The following is a 22,091-nucleotide window of genomic DNA, read 5'->3' as shown; positions in this document are numbered from 1 at the left end:
TCATTTCGTTATGATGTGAATATGTCAAAAAATAATTCTTACTCTATAACAAAACGTATTCTACAACTAATGCATATAACATGATCTAATTATTATTTAATGCAGCCGAGTGTTTTGAGTGAATAAGATTAAATGAATTGTACTTGAAGGATATACTTTTTATCTAAATTTATAAAGCACCAAAATTAATACGTATTTACATAACTACTCGTATAATTAAAAGCCTGTAATTTCTCCATTTATTCCACAACCAGCAATCCCCAGGTCTATCTCAATTATATCCTTAAGTTATATTTTAATTAACGTTATTATTAATGTTTAATCTACGGCTATTTTAATTTAATTTTAGTGAAATACAATGTAATTCATTGGAATAGATTAAACAGACCTATAGTGTAATAACACTAAATAAGAAAATAAAGTGATATCAAGGAGACAGTAACCAAGAAGAGATTATCTTCCACAGATTATATATATATATTGATTTATGTATGAATCCTAAGGCTTTAGGTCTAATAAAGGACTTAAAGGATGGAACATAAAGGTGAATGTTACAATGGAAAGGTACCATTGGTTGTTAATACGTAGTAAAAGAGGATAAAAATCCGTATTTAACAAAGGGCCAATAGGGGTTTGGATACTTCAAAGAACATATTACTAAATCAAATTTTACAATCTACTGATAGATCTAATTTCAGATCAGCAATTACAATTGACTACTTGATTAAATAAAATAATATTATCTGATTACTAAATACAATCGATTTTATTATAATACCTTCATTTTGTTATAACTGGAAATTAATATAATAATAAATAAGTTTAACTGTAAAAGAGGAGATAATTTTATACATTAAAATAAATAAAGAGCTACGCTGGATGGATAATGAAATAAATTTAAAAAAAATTACGCTGCAAAGCCGTGCATATTAAAAAAAAAATTAAATCTAAAACTAGATTATCACCTCGATAGTAAACAATCATAATTAGTGGACATTGAGAAAAAAATATGTATATAAAATTAACTAAAAAAATAAATCCAAAAATAATCATTGGAGATATAGTTATCAGTGTAAACATTTTTGATATAACTTGGATGTTTAAAAAAAAATTTGCGCAAACTTATAGGAACAAAATCTTATGAAACATAAGACGACAGCTTTTACTTTAATGGTTTCAATACAACAGAGGTTTCCTCTGTAATACTGTCGGTGTATAGAAAAGAATCAAACAAATATTTAGAAAATTAAAAAAAAAAAAACTACCTTGATCTTTAATATTAGAGAGATAAAAATCGGTAGAAGCAAGACAAATATTTCATTAACATACTCGTATAAATAACTTTCTATAAATATCAGCGAGACAAAAAATATTTTTTTAAAAAGTGACATCTTCAATGTTAAATGGCTATGCTGAGAAATTGCCTCTTGTTCTCGAAAAAGCTAAATATTGATAAATATTTAGCTTTTCATCGAAATTGCAGATATTTAAATCAATTTGTAAAAGTGATTTACAATTTGTAAAACTGAACACTTTACAAATTAAATTTGTAAAGTGTAAATTTGTTTACAAATTTGTAATTTGTAAAGTGATTTGAAGCGTCGAAGAACAGATATTGATAAATAAATTTGTAAAAATAATATTCAAAAACTAGGATACTTTAGAAAAAAAAAGAAAAAGTGAAACTAAAATAAAAATGCATTTGGTTTAATATCAATCGGCCTAAAACTGATCAGTCCAATGGATCAAAGCTAACAGAAACTGGTTGTAACTGTAGTTTATTGTTAACTATAGTTTCAATAACTCTAGTAAAATTTTGTAATTTATATACATAAAACATATCGTCAGCGATGCATAATCCAGCAAAATCTATTAAAGGTAGACTGATAAGAATTTGTATACTTGTTCTTTTTACAGTGTAAGTGCACATTAAGAAAGGATTTTTTTTTAAATTCCGAATTTAAAGGGCTAAAATGGAGTAACAATAAAATTTACTATTTTTTTATTTCTCGACAACAGATGAAGAAAACAACTTGTTTTTCAGTTGTGTGTAATCTTCATGTGAATATCTAAAAACGAATTTGTAAGTTTTTCGAGTTTAGACCTTGAAATGGGTGAAAAAAGGTAAAAACGTTTGAACACTGATTGCAAATTTTCCCCATTTCCGACTGTAATAAAGGAGATATTCACTAGATTTCGAATTACAAATACTTCTCAGATAAACATCTAAAAACCGTTTCGGGTTTTTTTGAATTTCGATTTTTAAAGAGGTGCGACAGTGTACGACGCAGCGGTTCAAACAACATAGCCATTGCTACTGCTACTACTACTGTTAGTGTATGTGCGACGCGACTGGATGCATCTGCCTCCGGTTACTTTATTAAAAAACATAAAATAAAAGTAAATTGACTGCGACGGGAAACGCAAATAACCGTGTAGCACGGGCGAATCTGCGACAAGAAATTAAACTGAAATTAGGTAGTTGTGAAACTTACTTAACAAATAATAAAATAATAAGTGTAGAAACTTCATATTTAAATGGTAGAAAGATCTAGCCCTTCAGAATTTAAAATTTATTCAACTTATTTTTGTGAAAGTTTTCAATCACAAGAACATTAAACAGATAGTGTACCTCTCCCTTAAATCTGGTTTGTGAACGGGGATATTTGTTTGGTTGGTTTAAGGTTCATGCTATCCTTATCATTATTAAGATAATTCATCGACCTATGATACAAGAATACTACAAGCCTCTTTCAGTTGTGTTGGAGAATTTGAATTGAAGATTTCAGTTATTCAGATGTTAAGCAAAATTTCAGTAAATCGGCACTGTAAATGATTTAAAATTTTAATAATAATGACTATTGTTAGTATTATTTGTATAATTTAAATTGTAATAAATTTAATTATAATATAGATTATAATAATCAGTAATAAGTTATAATAGATTTTCACGTGAACTAATAGAAGATTAAAGATCACTTTATATTAATATTTAACATTAATATATTGTTAAATGTTGACCTAGTTTCCGGTTAATTTTCAATTAAGAGTTAAAACAACGTGATGTAAAACACGAGTAATCATCCAAACAATTTGAACCTGAGATGTATTAAATACCAATGAAATTTGCTTTCTCAAAGAGAATTAGGATGATCACTACACATCTAATCTTTGAGGTGAATTTATGGTAGTTTTCACTAGTCAGGTTGAATATTATCTACACTATTGGAATTAGCTTGCTGATATACAATTAATATCCATTCGGCTCACTGAAGAAAATAACGGTAATCCACTTCACTACTCATTTTTTCTAGTAACTCTGACATGGAAAGCTTTTTATCACCGATTACAATAATTATTATTATTAATATTATCACTGTTAATGACTGTTTCATTTTACGAGTAACTGGCGAATCCTATCACATCTTCAAAAACAATTATGGCTCTGAAAAGGCGCCATAAAATAGATGCACCAAACTAAAATTTACTAAAATATTAGAAATTATTAATTCATTTTAGTTTAATTTTAATATAATATTTTCGTTATTAAAATATTACTATAGAATTATTTTACGATGTGATTTAATCAAATATATTAATAACAATAATCAACATTCCAAATTTGTTTAAACTAATCTCGAAAACTTAAAAATTAAAAAAAAAATCAACAATCTTGGGTCCATCCTTACGAAAGCTTGACTGTATTGTAAATAAAAAAATATAACGAGAAAATCTCACTATAAAACTGCAAAGATTGAGCAAACTCAAAGTTAAAATAAAACCTTCAGGAGGACAAAATTTACACTTCAAACCATAGTACTTAAAATCACAAAACCTAAATAGACTGGGTAATAAATAAGCTTTATGAGAGTTTGATTATTTATGAATATAATTCATTGTAAATCAAAAAATATATAAATTAAAAAGAAAATTAAAAATATAGCTCCTGCTTCTCTGAAAAAAATTTCAGAAGCAGGAAAATTTACTGTTGGAAACTCAAAGGTATAGCTTTAGTCCATTTGTGGAATATAGATTTTTGGGAAGCTTAATCTATATTTCAAAAAGGAATGAATTTGTTTCTAAGGTTCTAAAACTTCTTGGTTTACAAATATGACTATTCTTAAAAAGCGTTTTTAGATACATAGGAGCAAATATTACAATTTTCCACGAATATTAACCAGTAAACCATTTTTTAAACCGCTAGGAATTGTTAAAAGATCTGAGATTGTAATTTTCCTAAATGTTGTTTTCTACAACCAGTTTTCAAGTTAGGTCTGCGATAGGTACAGAAGCGGCGTCAGTCACAGCTGGTGTGCCACCGATTGATCTGCAGGCCAGGATGAAACATTCTATTGCTTCGGGGAGTGAGAGGAAAGCGGCTGTGGAAGAGATGTTCAGAGCCTGGAACGACAGGTGGAATGTGGCGGAGACTGGACGGTGGACACACCGGCTCATCCAGTGACGTCAGGAGCTGGGTAGAGCGGAAGCACGGTGATACCAAATACGAGCTCACCCAGTTTCTATCAAGGCACGGGTGCTTTAAAGATTACCTGTACCGAATGAGTAGTTGAACCACACGATGCTGTTATGATTGTGGGGAGCAGATTACGGCAGAACACGTAGTGTTTTCATGCACGAGGTGGAGAGACTTGAGAGCTTACATGATGGGCCGCGGTGCAGTAAACACAGTGGATAATGTAAGAAGTGTGATGTTGGGTGACAGAGATGTTTGGACGAGAGTGACGACTGCGGTGTCAGCCGTAATTACAAACACGGCAGCGGAGGAGAGAGGCAGACAGACTGGAAGACTGCAGTTGAGCTGAGGCGGAGAGAGACCGATGCCGGACGGCTGCGGGAGGCCAGCCTTAGGGGGTGGGCGGTTGGGGCTCCTCCAAGTCGTCGCTCGCCGATGATCCCCTGGAGACGTCGCTCTGGCTATTCTAATTAGGTGACAAGTGCGCCCGGGCGGTTGCGCAGGGGCTGTGTACATACCATGTGGATTAGGTCTGTCCCCTGCGTGACTAGAGGGGGAGGTTTTTTAGAGGGTGAGAGCCCCGCTCTTGCCGTCAGAGCGGGCATGGCGGCGGCTGGCAGAGCTTTTTCCTCCTCCTACGGAAAACAAAAAAAAAAGAAAAAAATCCACCAAAGAACATCGGTATCCAGAGTCTAGCATTCAAATCCATATAAAAGCCTTTATAAGGACTTGAAGCTTAGAAGTCTACACTTCGAAAATCAGCTGAATTTGCGAACTCATTTTTCTAAATATCTGTGCAAAAGTTACACTGAATTTTAGCATTTATTTAACTTAATAATTTAGAAAGCATAAATTTTACTGTGAAGCATTGAATAACTACATATATATATATATATCTGATTGATGATTGTTTTACCACATAAGATTAAAATTTATGGGTGGGAATATTCACTGTAAATTTTGTAGTGCATGAAAAATGTTAAGACTGCTCGGTCTTAACATTTATTCTAATATAGGCAAAATAATAATTAAAATAAAATTAAATACTCAATTTTTGATGTGTGATAATTTAGGACGTGGAAGAGTTAGTAAGACTTAAAAAAATAATAAGGGAAATAATGGTTCTTTAGCGAATACGCAAGACTTAAAAGAAATCCTTGTACAAACTTTTAATTACATAGGACCTGCAGTTTTGGAGCTCTAAGGAATTAATGAACATTCACAAGTATATTTAATATATAAAGGTACGAACTAAAAAAAATCCAATTGTTTTTTATATTAAAAAAATATAAAATTTAGAAATAAAATTTATTACTGAATCTAGTATGAAAGAAAGAAATAGAAATTACCTTACAGTATTTAAGTGATGGTTAATTTTTAAATATGAGTATTAAACATGTAATACAAATTTACTATATCCAAACGGATTAAAAATGTCTTTTATTTTAAAATCAGGATTACTGAAACTAATTTTCAAATTTATGTCTCAGTCCTAAAATACAACACCTGAGGTACGTTTACCAATAATTTACTAATAAACTGTTTAATATAATATAATCTATACATTTTAACTCGAAATATTTCATTGAAAATAAATAAAATAATGTAATTAAAAATACTATTTTTTTAAACTTACTTTTACAAATAATATATAAGTTATAAATTAATAAATTTAAACAAATTTTTATGTAAATATGGTACATAATTTGAGTAATTAATTAATTGGTAAGTAGTGCATTATTTTTTATGTAGTAATACATTATATAATGTATTACTACATATATATATATACTACATAATATATATAATATGTATATATATACACACATAATATATGTATATATATACACACATGGATCTCTAGAAATTGGCAACATTAAACACATATTCGTGATCAGCTTATCGAAATATTTAAATATTTAAAAAAAATCGCCTTCCGGCACGCCGGAAGGCGGAGGTAGATTTCACCAGTGCTAAGTAGGGGATAAAAAAGATTTTCACTTAAAGATTTCCACTAGTGAAATAAAGTTTCACATGTTTATCATACGACAAGCCCAATCTTTTAAAATTCCAGCAACATTTTGGTCATCCCTTGCTGTAAGGGTTGGTCATATCAAAAATTATTGCAGGCAAAAGTTTTATGTAATGTTTAGAGGACTAATGACCACTTTATATCGACTCGATACTGTGCCTATTAAGGGAGGTATGATTCTTTTTTGTCTTCGAAACCCCATTTTTTAAACTCCCTGGGCCAACGGTTGGTAATATAAAAAACTTTACTTAGAGTTAACTTTTAGGCCATATCCAAAAAATAGTAGGAACTTTAAATGAATTCGATATTTTACTTAATAAAAAAGTTATAGCGATATTTTGTTTTTTCGAAAACGCGCCCCCATTTTCATCTCCATGGTCCGATTTTAGCGGTTAACGAACTCGGCAGAGAATTTGCAACGAGTTATTTTTAAGGAACAATTTGAAAGTAATTGGCGCAAAATTACGGCAGTTATAGTGTTCACAAGAAAGTGAAATATATATATGTATAAATGGATATATAAACTTTTGAACTGACGGTGGTTGGGGTCCGGGGATGTGAATCACGAAGATATGTCGAAATTTTCCGGTAACCAAAATAGAATAAATAAATAAATCGAATCATGGTACCCATTTGGTAGTTTTCTTATGAAATCTACCTAAAAGAGAAATTTAAAAATTTTCAGAACAATTTTAAAGCGTTTATTAATTCAAAGTTCATCATTTTGAAATGTTTTAAATGTTACTTTATGTTTTATATGTTTTTTATTCTATAATTTATTACATATTTATTAAATCAGAAAAATTTCCCGTATAATTTATTTAGTGAATGATGTATACGAAGCGTTCTAATAAAATTAAATTTATCAAAAGGAAACGATATCAAATGTCTACCATTAAGTAAATCGAACCTACAATTCGTGTGAATGGGTTTTGTATTCTAGCCCATTAGTTGAAAAGTATTGTTCTTAATGTGTTACAAAGCGTTATTTGAAAGCTCCTACAATATTGAAGTAAAATTATTCTTACAGTGAGTATAGTCAGTCAGTGCTTACTATAATATACATTCAAAATTATTTTAAAAATTCCATAGGGTTAATTTTTTTTTAATATAATAATACAGGACTATTAAAAGTAAAAATTACCTACTTAAAATTTATATTAAAAAATATTGAAAATTTATTGGCTAACAATTTTTCCTGACTAATAAAATTCGGTAATATATAATAACATTATAAGTACTAAGATTACATAATTTATCAAACAAAAAAATGAAGAAAACATTTATGAGAATTTTTAATTTCTAGTATTTTAATAAATAATTTGTATTTGCTTATCCTTTCAAACTAAGTTACTCTTACAACATAAAGTTACATTACAGCATAAATACATTTTTAAGAAGAACTCTGATACATTATTTAAATAAATATAATTATTTTATTTTATAAGACAGAAATATTTAAAAATTGAACATTAAAAAATTACTGGGAAACAACTTGATTAATCTATTTTTATAATTTTGTATTTTTAACGTCATCTGATGGCGAACCGTATTCAAAATGTCATTCAGAGCAACTTAAAACAAGTAAGATTTTAATCAATAAAAAATCTTTGTATTTTAAACCATTATAGTGTGTGAATTGTTTAGTAAAATAAGATTTGATATTTTTTTAAACTTTAATAATTTTTTTATCTTTTTGTGTACATTTAAATTTCTATTTTAATATAAGGAATTAGGGGCTCAATTTTAATTATTTTAAAGATATTTCATTCATTAAATGTACTGTGAACCCACACCAGACAATAAGAAAGAAATAGATTTCCCGTCGATTCTAGTGTGGGACTGAAGCTTATATTACAATTATTTGTTTTCTCAAATCAATTTATAAATTCTGCTCTTTCGATGGGTTTTGTTTTATCTTTAAACTACAAGAACAGAGACCAGTTTTCTAAACGGTAACGTTAAAATTGAGATTAAAAAAAATATAATTTACCTTATTGCTAGATGGAGAGCAATGTACTATGTTTTTTTTTCTTCTATAATTCTGAAGTAGCGTTCATTCAATATATAAAACAGACTTTTTTTTATACGTTTTTGTATAATTTAAATAGTAAAATCAATAAAATTTACCTACATCTTTAATAAAATTCTTTTTAACAATGAGTGAAACCTAGTTTTCCCTCACAAATAAATATACTGTAATTAAGAAATTTATAGTAATGAGTAAGATCATTAAATAAAAAAATAAATAAGCACGTATGATCTATCTTCTTAACATATAATAATAAATAATAAAAAACTACAAAAAATTATGGTAAATTTAAAAAAAAAATGCCATGGACAGAAAAAGAGCAAAAGAAAATTCAAGAAATAAGGTCAAGGGTAGAAAGGTTTGATGATTTAAGAGGATAAGATGAGGCGCTTAGAATAGGTGCTTTAAACAAGACTTGGCGACGATCCATGCTAGTAAATTTCTGAATAAAAGAGAATATCGTGTAAAAATTATGATGAATATTAAATAATAAGAAGTTATTTTAAAACTTCAATAACAAAAACAATAAAAGGTTAAAATTAAGATGGATTATCTTTCAGTGCTTAAAATTTTAATCTTGGAAAATTGTTTTATAGTTTTGGATTTAATAGTGGTAGAACTTATGATTGAAGTTTGAATAAATTATAAGAACGGATGGGAATTTACAATTATAGGAATATGAACAGACATTTTTATACAATCTATGTAAAATTTTACATCCTTTCATAAGGATATGAGCTGGTTATTCTTCATGAAACTTTAGAATAATTTTAAAAAAATCAATAAAAATACTGTATTTCAATCAGTTGTATTCAACTTAAAAAAAGTCCCTGACTTACTTGGTAATGTAGTTACCAAAAAGAAAAAACCGTTTATATTTGGAAACAATTTCGTTAAAATACGCTAACTGAAAATTCACTCAACTATGCCAAATCACGTTTCACTACCGACAACTCACGCAAATGCTTTTCAAAATGTTAAACGACAGAGATGAAATTGTTGTTGATTTTTAATGTTTTTTACAGGAACGATAAATCAAAGTAAATGATGCATATCCAACTATGATGAGTTTTGTTCTAACAAAGAGGGATATTTTACGTGTGATATTCATCTGCATTATAATTCAACACCGCTAAACAAAACGTTCAGATATTTTTCTGCAACTTTTATTTCAGTTTGTTGGTCCTTTTATTATCACACAAGAAACGCACTTTAGATGTTAATAAAAAAAAAAAAATTAATAAATTTTACAGCTTGAAAAAAAACCAAATATATTAAAAGTTACTAACAAAAATATGAAAATTATTGGAAGTCAGCCAATGACTATCGAAGTGAATAATAAGCTTACATGAATTAATTGTAATAAAATAACATTAATAATCTATACATTAAAAAATTTGGTAAACAAACTAAAAAAACTTTAGCTTTTCTGCAATTACTTAGCAACTAATTTAGTTATAGACTTGGTTGAGGCCTAAAACACTCATTTCATCAGCTCACAGATAATCAGCATGCACCGACTACGCTCACTCAATTATGAGAGGAGTTTTAAAGGTACATAGCTTTTCTCACACTCAAAGCCTTACCTCAACGGCACTCAAATCTCAGAAACTAATTAAGATACAGAATTCGTGTGTTTTAAAACACTCACCACGTCAAGCACCATCAAATGAGCCCACACCAACTTCTATCACTCAAATCAGACAAAATCTTAAGAACGAATACACTTTTCTTTACTCTTAAAAATACATTCAAACCCCTGTATCTCGGGAACTAATTAATATGAAGAACTTGTTGGGTCTTAAAACTCTCACCACGTCATTTTCTTCAAATTTTTCATTTACTTTTAAACGAAGACAATTTCCTATACGTTAACATTTTGCATGACCACCGACAATGTGCAAGGAGAAACTCTGAACCGAATAGGCATCTACATTCTTGGACCAGACGATTGCCATGGACGGCAGCAAGTTGCGCTGTCACTTGCTAAATCTTTTAAAAATGCGTAAATGGATATGAAACCTAACAGTTGTCGCACAGCTAATGTTGTCTGGAAGGAATTGTTATGAACCGCAAAGTAAATTATCTATTATAACTTAATTTAACTTATTTACTTCAGAGCAGTACGGGTACCCTAGTATCATAATTCGGGTTAACACCCGAATCAAAAAACCAGAAAAGCTATTGTCAGCAAAACTGATAGAAATTAGTGATATATAAAGAAATTTACAAAAAAGATCGTTAATTTTAATTGATAGACCAAAACAGCGTAAAAAGGCAGAAAATATTGTGAAACCCCGTCACTAATTAAAATGGACTTGAAGAAAAATAAATACTGATGTGCAAAAAAATTACTGTTCCATGCTTTTCAGTAATTTTCTGCCTAGGGAATTCGGGAAAACAGAATGCATACACACATATATTTTTTAAATTCCCCACCTTAAACCATAATGCTAGTCAGAGGAGATAGAACAAATCGAATTGCTCGCCAATTTGTTGAGAGTATGTAGCATACCGATAGCGTGGCTAAGATACAGATGTTTAGGAACTTATTTACAGATTCATCACCACTTCAAATCGATGTCGTCGCCACAACATTATACTGAATGGTAGGGGGTTTAAGGTGGACTTAAACCAAAGATTTGCTCTACTAAAAAATTGTACTTCTAGTAAACTACACTAAAATATATATTCAGAGATTGGTATTTAAAAAAAAAATCATAGCTATTTAATTTTATAATGAAAGTTTTATGCAGAAGCATAGGTAAGTTGTTTTTAAGGAAATAAAACACTCTAATAACACTTATAAAAATAAATCAGTAATTAAAAAATGTGTAATATAAGAAGAAGCATGACCTTGATAATTATTTATCTACTATATTTATTTTAACTAAATAGGGGATGATTTTAGGTTAGGATAATAAATCACATCTACATTTTTTCCGGAGTAATCACATCTTTTATTCTTTCCCTAATTCGATATATTTTCTTATTTTCGATTAACCTGTCTCCCTGCATCAGATACAGATAAATCTTACAGATTTCTACCAAGCTCATCTGTTAAAAAACTGTTTGTTACAGAATTAATTTTCTCTTCCAAGTAGAGTCAGTAGAAATCAATTAGAAGGTCTGAATTTCACCTGCTTTAGGTGGACTTTAAAGTCCATCCTCTTTTAAGATTGGCATGCTGGTATCAACCGTATATTTGACATGATAAAGAAGGCGATAGTAAAGAAGAGTTCAATTTTCAATTCCTCTTGCAAGACAAGTATGGATTTCTTTTTGTTTTTCAAAATGACAATATCATTTCGTAGAGTGTGTCTCAGATCATCTACAACTATTGTTATTATGGCAACTAACATATAGAGTTAATGTAATTCGCAAATGTAATCAATTTATTTAAATTCATAACTTTAAAATTCATTCCCTTTAATTTTTAACATCTTTCCCATAAAAAAGGATGGTGCGTGGGTTTGTTTGATTGTATAGCTGCTATTGGCTCAGAGCGGACAACATGGTACGCTGAGCGTGAAGGCTGCGCGCAGCAAACGAACGATTCATTCATTCGAACGATTTATACTTCTTTATACGAACGATTTATCTAAAGTTTTATTAGTGTTTATAGTGTTTTGAGAATAAAAAAGAAAGCCATTAGGGTCAGAGCTGTGGTAAAAAATCACACCTTAAGAAACAGCTACAAATATTCAGTATTTTGAAGCATTTCGTTGTAAAGAGTTTTGTTTTTAGTACACTAAATTCAGCCGCCGAATATGTTACATGGCGGCCACGGTAGGCCCGCCTTTTTCCAGTCTTTATAAAAAAAAAAATACATGGTGCATTGGGTTACCAGCGTGGGCGGAAATGAGGTAGGCAAGACGCTGTCCAAGGGTTGTCCTTAGGGCAGCGTGTTAGGTCCATTGTTAGGGATGATGGAATTTGACACCCTTCTGCGGCCGAGATTGTCCGGCGGGTATCTCATCGTGACTTATACCGACGATGGGCTCCTGCTCGTCGAAGTAAGCTCGCGGAGGGAGGTTGAGTTCCGAGCCACCCAGGTATGCAGAATACTTGAGTTGTGAGGTCACCAACATAAGATGACATTAAGCCCAGAGAAGACCACGATGATGCTTCTTAAAGACCATTTGGGGTGAGGCGTCAAGTTCGTGTTTCGATGTCAGTCCTTCGTATTAAATATGTTCAAGTTCAAAAGAACCTCGGGGCGTTTCTTGACGAGAAATTGCAGTTCAAGTAGCACATTAATTACGTCGCGGAGTAGGCCTGTCGTGTCTTCTTTGGTATTCGACGAATGGTCAATCTGATTGGATCTTAATTTTAAGACTATGAGTATCGTGTATAAGGGCGTGTGCAAGGCAATAATACTGTATGCGGCGCCTCTATGGGCGCATAGCCTAGAATTTAGAACCTATCGGGATATAGTATTAAGATCTCAATGCCTTATATTATTAATGATAACGGGAGGTTACCGTAGTATTTCACGGGAGGGAAGTCAGATGAATTGACATCAGAAAAAATACGCGAGATAGAACGGCATCGCAATGCTTTCTGGCAGGCCAGATGGAATGAAGCAGTGGGTGAGCGTTATATACATGGTATCTCCCCAGACGTTGTTGGTTTGCGGGCGTCCCTTGGGTTCACCCTAACAAGTATGTGACGCAATTTCTTTTTGGTCATGGCGCCTTCCGAGACAGACTCCAGCGATTTGGCTTGATTCAGATGTGTGTCCAGATTGTGGACAACTAGGTGACGCGTACCATGTTTATGCGCAAAATACGAACTTTTGCGCACGGAGACTATTTGTCGGCTCGACGTTATCGGGTCGATATTAGAATTGGAAACACCAGGCCGAATGGGTAATCGCTGAAAATTTCATTAGTTTCTGGCAAGAGAACGGATTGCCGAGGGAATTTAGGGTTCCGCCTTGTCTTTCCTGTGTCTTGGTTTTGTTGTTTTTGTGTTGAAAGGTTTGATGTTTTTGAAGTGTTTCGTTTATTTAGTTTTAGTTTAAAATTTATTTTTATTTCTTCTTTTGTGTTATGTTATGATTGCCTTTTGAACTCAAATGCTAACCTATCGGGTAGGTAGTTTCATTTTTAATTTCAGTTCCTTCATGTCACTCGTTCTTGTTAAAGACTACGCATAGAGGTTTTTTATTTTAAAGATTTCGTTTCCCGGTAGTACACCGATGGGAATATCACATGTGGTATTCGTATCGGTGGCATCTTGACTGAGGGTAGAACAAGGCTGAAAGATGCCTTTTGCCGGGGTTCTGAAGATGACCTCCGGTAAAGCCCGTAAGGGCTACGTACGGGGAAGGGATGGCGTGGTGACCGAAACTGCCACATGAAGTATGTCTTCTCCGACGGGATCAGGATACGCCGTATAAAATAAAAACTATGGACTAAACTATTTAATTCCAAATCAATTATTAAACTTGATTCATCATTGAAACTACTTAACTGATCAAATATAGCATTAAACATATAATAACTATATTTTTAGAAATTGTTATACTAGGCAAAGAGCAAGAGAATTGTATTTTTATAGGAAAAATTGTAAAGGATTAAATCTTTTTAAAATAATTTTTCTGTATACAAGCCAAAAAACTAACTTCATCATACTAATAAAACCAACAACAAAAATTTGAAATACTCATATAGTTTTAATAAACAAAATATATTTATAAAATACTCTTAAAAAATTTTAAATATTAAAAATATATATTACTTACAACTTGACTAGTCCGTCGAACTAAACTGTAAACACTTCCTCTTAATTTTTCAGATGGGACACGAACAATTTCTCTGTAACATACCCTCCATGTCATCGATGCAATTTCCGCTTCCAACTTATAATGCCTAAACAAAGAAATGAAAAAAATAAAAAATAAAAACAATATTTTACACTAATTTCTAAAACAAAATTATTTTTATTAAATTCAAATAATTAAAAGTAAAAACAAATCTATAATGAAACATCTGAAAAGCGATTTAATGGGGATAATCATTTAATCAAAGTAATTTTAAATTACTACACAATACAATTTTTTTTTTTAAATTTAATATCAGACGAAAAAAATATTTTTATTATTCTTTTTTCTTTCTTTATACAAAAGCTGATAAATAAATTTAGACCGTAACTGAAATTAACAGATAATACTTTGTAAATATTTTTCATAATTTAAGATTATCTCTATAACTTCCCTAAATTTTTCAATTTTTATAATGACGATAATTTTTGATTGAATATGTTGAAACTATAACGAAAATATATCTTGTACTTCAATGAAGACTTATATTCAACCTATAATATAAAACAATACTATGCAACTGATAATTTATAAATAGATAAAAATTGTTATGTAACAAACTTGAATTGCAATACTTCGATCTGTATAATATATAAAAGTCCTTGTTTATACTTTATCATGTTTCCCGCTGGATTAAAAAGAAAAAAAGGCTTATTTAAGTAAATTTTTTTCTGTGAATTATCTGTTACATAAACCAAAAGAGAACAGTTAAAAAATTAAGATTATAATTCAACTAAGAAAACAGAAATTATTCGTTAAATAAATTACATTTTATAAACATGAGAGGATTTGCATTCTCTATTCAGCAGGGATATTAAAACTGGATTCTGCAATAATTTTATGAGTTTTGTACAGTTACGAAATACCCAAGAGGTCAAGTATTCTTTTTATGGCAATCTCTTTACAAAATAATTTTTTGTTATTGAAGACATCTTTTCTAATATTTTATTTGTATGAAAATGGTTTTGCATAGGTAAAACCTTACTGTTTTATCTACGAACCTGCAATACTTCAGCTAGTGAACACTAAAAAGAGAAAAAATATACAAAATTTTACCTATAAAAAAGATTTCTGATAAGTTTATTTTACATAATTATAATGCAAATTATGTTGTGCCTATATGTACGTATGTATTTTTGTATGATTACTAATAAACTCATTAGATGAAAATTAACATTCACTTCGTATGAAAATCTCGTTTTTAATTATACGAATAATATGATTTTGAATCAAGTCAGATTTCTTCCACGTCATTAGAAATCATGGAAAAATATATGTATTGACTAAATGAAAAATTTTCGTGTCAAATGTTTAGGGTGTAAAAATCAAACATGTTTGCATAAAAAAGTAACAGATAGAAAAATATGGCAAAATAAAATAAATATTCTTGTAGAAAAAATTAAAACTGAAAATTTTCATCATGCTTTAAGAGAGGAAAGAATAAAAAGGAAAAAAATATTCCTTCCATTCTTAAGAGATTGTAAAAAGTAACTATATTTTTAAATCTTAGAAGAAAGATTTTGTTTAAATAAATTTTGTGTACCAGTTTTTTTTTTACTCCTATGAAATGTCACATCATTGAAGATGACATTTGTGACGTCTTAGACGGTAAGTCAAAACGAACATTCTAATCACATTCAGGCTTAAAAATAATAATTTACGTAACAAGTAACATTATTTTGTAAACAACTTGTTATATACACGTATTTAATGAAGTATTTATAAAATTCTGTCACTTTTCAGTACTGAATTTTGATTCTAAATATTATATTTAAAATGAGATATTTTATTTCATTATTCTAAGTCTTATTTCAAAAATTAAATTTTCACTGGATATATATCATGTATTCGCTGGTTATATATCATAAATTAAAAATTTTATTTAATTAATTTTATAAATTTCATTTTATAATTTTCATTAATTTTATTTAAATATTATGTTAAACTATTAAATTTTCTTCCGGAAATTAAAATTATTTTTTATAGTCTTCTTTAAAAAAATCAAAAATTATAAGTATATAGAACTAAAAAGAGTTTTCATTTACAATTCTAAGAAATGATAAAAAGGCTTTTTAATAAATCCATATCTATAGTAGTGTACATTGATACCAGTTTAATAGGATTCATAACGTTTTAATAGGATTAGATTCTTGATAAATCGAAACAACCAAAATGACCTTTGGCTTATGTAACAGATAACTCCTATTTAACATGATAGTGTTATCTAATAAATACACTGCTAACTTGACTAAGAGTGTTAGGGTCATTTCAGTGTGAAAAGTCATCAACAAATTTTACGCTTCGTTTCTTCTAAAATTATCTGCTTGGAAATTAATGGTAATTATCAAATAAAATGTAATTATACACATATATATGAATTATATAACATTATGAGAAAACAGAATACAATATACATTTAATACTTGGTATCTACAGAAATGAAAAGTTATACGATATTCGAAAGGTAATAAAGTTATGGGTGTTTTTAAACAAATTATTCTATTTTTAACCTCCGAGGCTACCGTTAGATATTACTTCAGAGAATGAGATGATTTTTAATTTATTAAAGTATTAAAACTAAACTAAATGAGAGAAATATATTTTCTTACATATGTAATACAAAAATTTTCAATGGATACAAAAATATTTTTTTTTTTTTTATCTGTTCAATTAAATAGAAAAACCTAAGGTTTTAACATTGGGTTATAAAATGCACCACTTAAATTTAAAGCTATTGAGTGCAAATATTACAGCGATATTATAGGATATAAATACTATATTTTTAGTTCTAAATAATGCCAAGTTTGACACGGTAATTGAAGTACGATGTTACCACTCTTCAATGGTCAGGAGTAATATTAAATTGTTTAATAACGTCAGGAAATAGGCCGTAAAAAATTTTGCCATTTGATAATTATAAGTCTTATATATAAAATCGTAAGTTTGTTTGTTCTCACACCACAGGAAAACCAACCGACCGAGCTGCTTTCAAATTTACAGGATACATTCGTGTTATCCCAGGGAAGGTTTTGAGCGATAGACCGAAGCCCTAGCTCCCTTGGGATGACGTTATGAATTAAAGGTATTCTTTAAAGAAAAAGATTATTCCTTTTACTTCATAATTATATTTCCACCATGGCAACAGAAATAAGTTGTGATTTTTTCGTCATCAAAGGTGTGTACGCGCGCGCGTACACACCTATATATTAATAATTATATATTGTTATATTATATATAATATTTTATTTTAATAGTTATCAGCATTATTCTCACAACCATGAGCGTGACGAACACTGCGGGTTCCAGGGGGCAGAGCCCTCTGGCTAGACCGACTAGTTATAAGTATAACAAAAAAATTAATAAATTATACATTAACTTTAATCTTTTTTTTTTTTTAAGTGAAGCAGATATATTCTCCCATTGACAATTAAAAATTTCTGATCTTAAATACCATTTGCTACGTAATAATATTTTAATATAATGTCATTATTTTTCTTAATTTTCAAAGTTTTATCGGTAAAAATATATTAAATAATTCTTAACATATAATTTTATGCTTATATATATATATTTTACTATCATCCTGTTGTCTTCCCTAGTACATTTCTAAATTGAGAACGGTAAAAATTGTTGAAAAAATTTTTAAATAAAGAGTAAATTAAGTATGTAATCATTTTTTACATCAATTTTAATATAAAATTATTCTAACATTCACTGAATATATTAAAAAAAAAAAAAATAGAATACATTAATTAGTTTAAAAAGCCATTCTAGTAACTACAGAATCATAAGTAGTTAACGATTAAAAATATGAATAAAGAAATGGATAAAACGGAACGGAAAGAAAGCGTTACATCATAAAAAATAAATAGTAATATAAATTTAAAAAAAAAATACGATTATTATCAAGGTAGATTAGAAAATCGATTGACAGAAGTAAAGAATTTATTTTCATTTGAATTTGGATGGAAACCGCTTAATTTGATTAATTTTCTCATAACCCTACTTAACTGACTAACGGACTAACTGATGCGTTCATGAAGAGGTTGTTATAGTCGTCAGCATTTGAATTGAATTTAATTATTTCAGATATTGCGTCACTTATATATCTGTTTTCAAATTGTTATGCAAGACAAGTTGCGGTTGCTATGGACAAAATTTTCATAACAATAATTGAATCCTTAGAAAGTGTTCTGGAACGTTGCAGTTCTTTTATCCTCCGCTTTTCTTTTTTTTGAACTTTCTCTTCAACTAACTGTTATTCACCAATATTTTCTACCTTTAATCAGTCACAATATCCTTTTTTTAACCATCCTTCCAAACTATCTACTAGATTGTTTTCCGCCTTACCGAGTTCTTCTTCCCGCTAAAAATTCATTCTTTAATATTCTTTTTCTTCTCCATCTTCTCATTAAAATCTCATTTCAACTCAAAAATTCTTTTCAGTCTTCTTTATAAGTAAATATTAATTGGTTTCGATAAATTTTTTAAACTAATTCTTTAGTTTTGAACAGTTCCACACACCGAAGTAATAAAGACTTTTCTATCCCTGACCTTCAATCCAAGAAAGACACATTAATAACTTTCTGTTATCAATTTTATGGTAACAAGACATAAATAATTGGCAACAGCATGCAGAAAAGGCACACTTAATGTTGTTTATAACTTCAAAAGCTACAGTCATGGACGTTTGAATTTTTTTCTTCGCTTCACACCTATCAATTTCCAAAACGTTCTAGTTGATGTAATTGATTCAATTTGTGTATTAATAATTTTAAGTAGTTTTTAAAATATCTTATCAAAACCAGTTGTTAAATGATGAAATTTTTTTTTATAAAAAAGTAATTCTATTTTCCTTTTCCTATTAAAGATACTTATTCGATTTATTTTCTGTCGTATCTTACTTTTTGTTGGTCATTCATTTCCGTAATTATTTTTTTTTATTATTTCTGGTAAATTAACGGTAGGAATAAAGGAATTTAAAATATTTATTTTGAACATATAATTTCACTTAAAATTTATCTATTAAAAAAAAAAATCTAGAAACAGAATAACTCAATCGATAAATAAAAGCCCGCACTAAATCTAAAAAGCTAGTAAATAGCCTACTTTCTGAATTCTTCTTAAAATTAAGACTTTAACAAGTGGGCATCAAATTAAAATCCAAACATTTTACTTATCCATAACTTATCGCCGACTTCAAGAAATAAAAAAATGGAATTAAAACAAGGCAATTATTTAATTAGTAAAGAGGTTTTTACGTCTACTTTATTTCTTTATTTACTTTAATTTATTTTAAATATGGATAGGCTTACAAAAATAAATTTCCTCATGAAAAAAATTGTTCGAAAAAACATAAAGGCAAGAAATGTATCTAGGTAATCTAAAAAATAGGAGTACAGAGATACTGCGTAAAGAGACTGCTACGGAGCATGAACTAAGGCATGTCATTTTTTCTCACATTTTGCTCAAAATATCATCAATCTGTTATCAAAAATTACATTAGATAATCCAGTTTGAACATCCAGTCTGATGTTATAAAAAAAAAAAAAAAAAAAAAAAAAAAAAACTAAAATTGTAATATTGTTATGTTTGTTAAAGTTATTCAGAGAAATGATTTACATGGGATCACCGAAATATTTTTTTTTCTTAAATGTTCGAAATCGGTCAATTTGATGAAGAGTAAAGGAGTAGGTTTTCAATAAAAAAAAAGAAAAAATAATAATAGATACTGTGGCGGATTGAGAACAACCTCCTTGTTTAAATTTATAAAGACCTGTATTGGCCTTTTAAACGACAGAGCTCTCAGAATTTTTTTTATAAAGTATCGATTTTATTGATACATGTAGCTTCTTGAAAACCTATATAAATATTATTTTGTGCATTTATGATGTAGATAAAAAGCCTGCTTTATGTTTATTTCAAATAGTAACGCTTGAAATATCAAATTACATATACTCTTCAAAATCACAAACCGTTCCTCTTTAATTAGTTACCTGAAATATAATACGCCCACATAGAATATACTTCAAAAAATAAAATTCATCAATTTTTTATTCTTCTTTATTATTTACATTTTGTTACGTCGTATGAATTCTATTTTGTATGTTGATTCTTCTTTTACAAATTTTGAAAAAATTAAAATTTTTGAATAATTAATTAAATTAATAATTTGAATAAAATCCGAATGAATTCCGATAAAAATATACGTAATTATAGAAAGATATTATATTTAAAAATATCGTCTTAATTTATTACTTCTTTGTACGAAGTAAAGGATTTTTTATTGGACTTATTATTTATTGGTTATTTATTATTTATTGAACTTTATTTTTGGACTTTTTATTAACTGTAGCAATAACTGCTGAGAGCTTTTCAACGATACATCATAAGTGGTACTTATTTTCATTGGTTCCAGAGTTGTAACAAAATTAAATTTTAATTAATGAAATATTTGGATCTTACAAGAGGAAGACACATAGGTTCGATCACATCTCCTTTTTTTTCTAATTTAAATATATTGATTTATTAATCATTATTAAAGTCTGAATTTTAAAAAAGTTTTACGATAAATAATTCAATAATAAAATTTTAAAAAATATTAAAATTCAATAATATTAAAAAAAATATATGAAAAAATATCAGAAATAAAATTATATGAATGAAATAAAATTTTATGTACTTTTCATTTAAAAAAAATGTGTATGTAATTTAATAGGCGTACAAGGAAGTCATGTGGTGACCACATCAGATTTTTTTATTTTTTTACGAATAAAATATATTATATATAGCTTATATATAAATAAATATATAAAATAAATGTATTGCTTATATATTGATCTGCATTATATTCCAGAGCTAATAGTATAAAATATTTATTGACAAAGATAAAAGATTTTAATACTAGGATATACACATTTTTTTTGCCTCAGTGTTTAACTTACAATCAGTTCCTATTTCCCGGAACCATAATTAAATTTGAATACAAAAAAATAACACGCGGAGGGGAAAAAACGAAAAATAAGGTAATTTTACGTATAATTATTTGTAATTTCTAAGTGTTTATAAGAGAAAGAAAATTTTCAACTTAAAAATTCTTACGAAATAAAATAACTTAAAAATAGTTCATACGATTTTGATGATATTTTTTCTAACTGATAGTATAATCCTTTAGGGGCACAACTAAAACAAAAAAAAAAAAAAAACAGGAGTTTAAATTAATTTTTTAAAACACAATGTATGACGAGCAAACAACTCTCTCCCCCCACTCTCTTTCACAAACAGGGACTTACTCTTTGGCTGACCCTCTTACGCTCTGAAACTTACACTCCGCGTTGTATACTACATTTGCTTTTTCAAGCGCACGTTAATACACACCTACCCGTATTAATAACATGACAAGACTTAGTTAATTTCTGAAAACCTTAGCAGATTATGCGAAACGAAAACTGAACTATATGACTTTTCTTTTAATTTTATTATATCTACAAAATTTATAAAATATATGTTTCCTCAAAATAAGAGAAATATTATTAACATGTTTAACGATTTTTCGGAAATTAATTAAAATATTAACGAATCTCAAGATTATATCTTTACACGTGTAACATGGAAATATTTTTATAATAAGACAAGTATAAAATAAACAATCTTTAAAATATATACTTGTATCAATTCCTTGGAAATCATTGAAAATTGTAATGAAAATGCGAAATTATATCAACGC

General features: G+C 28.7%; 1 protein-coding gene across 1 annotated transcript in view; it reads right to left on the bottom strand.

Moving 5' to 3' along the window:
• The window catches only part of LOC142325158 (atrial natriuretic peptide receptor 1), a 1,463,037-nt gene that overhangs the window by 519,455 nt on the left and 921,491 nt on the right, over positions 1-22,091 (bottom strand). Inside the window, exon 10 of the mRNA XM_075366562.1 lies at positions 14,288-14,414. Within this exon, the coding sequence (XP_075222677.1) occupies positions 14,288-14,414 (127 nt within the window). The remainder of the gene's footprint in view (positions 1-14,287; positions 14,415-22,091) is intronic.

Source organism: Lycorma delicatula, chromosome 5, assembly GCF_047948215.1.
Source record: "Lycorma delicatula isolate Av1 chromosome 5, ASM4794821v1, whole genome shotgun sequence".
Taxonomy (NCBI): domain Eukaryota; kingdom Metazoa; phylum Arthropoda; class Insecta; order Hemiptera; family Fulgoridae; genus Lycorma; species Lycorma delicatula.
Note: the sequence above shows the minus strand (reverse complement) of the source record. Positions and strands in the feature narration are given on the sequence as shown.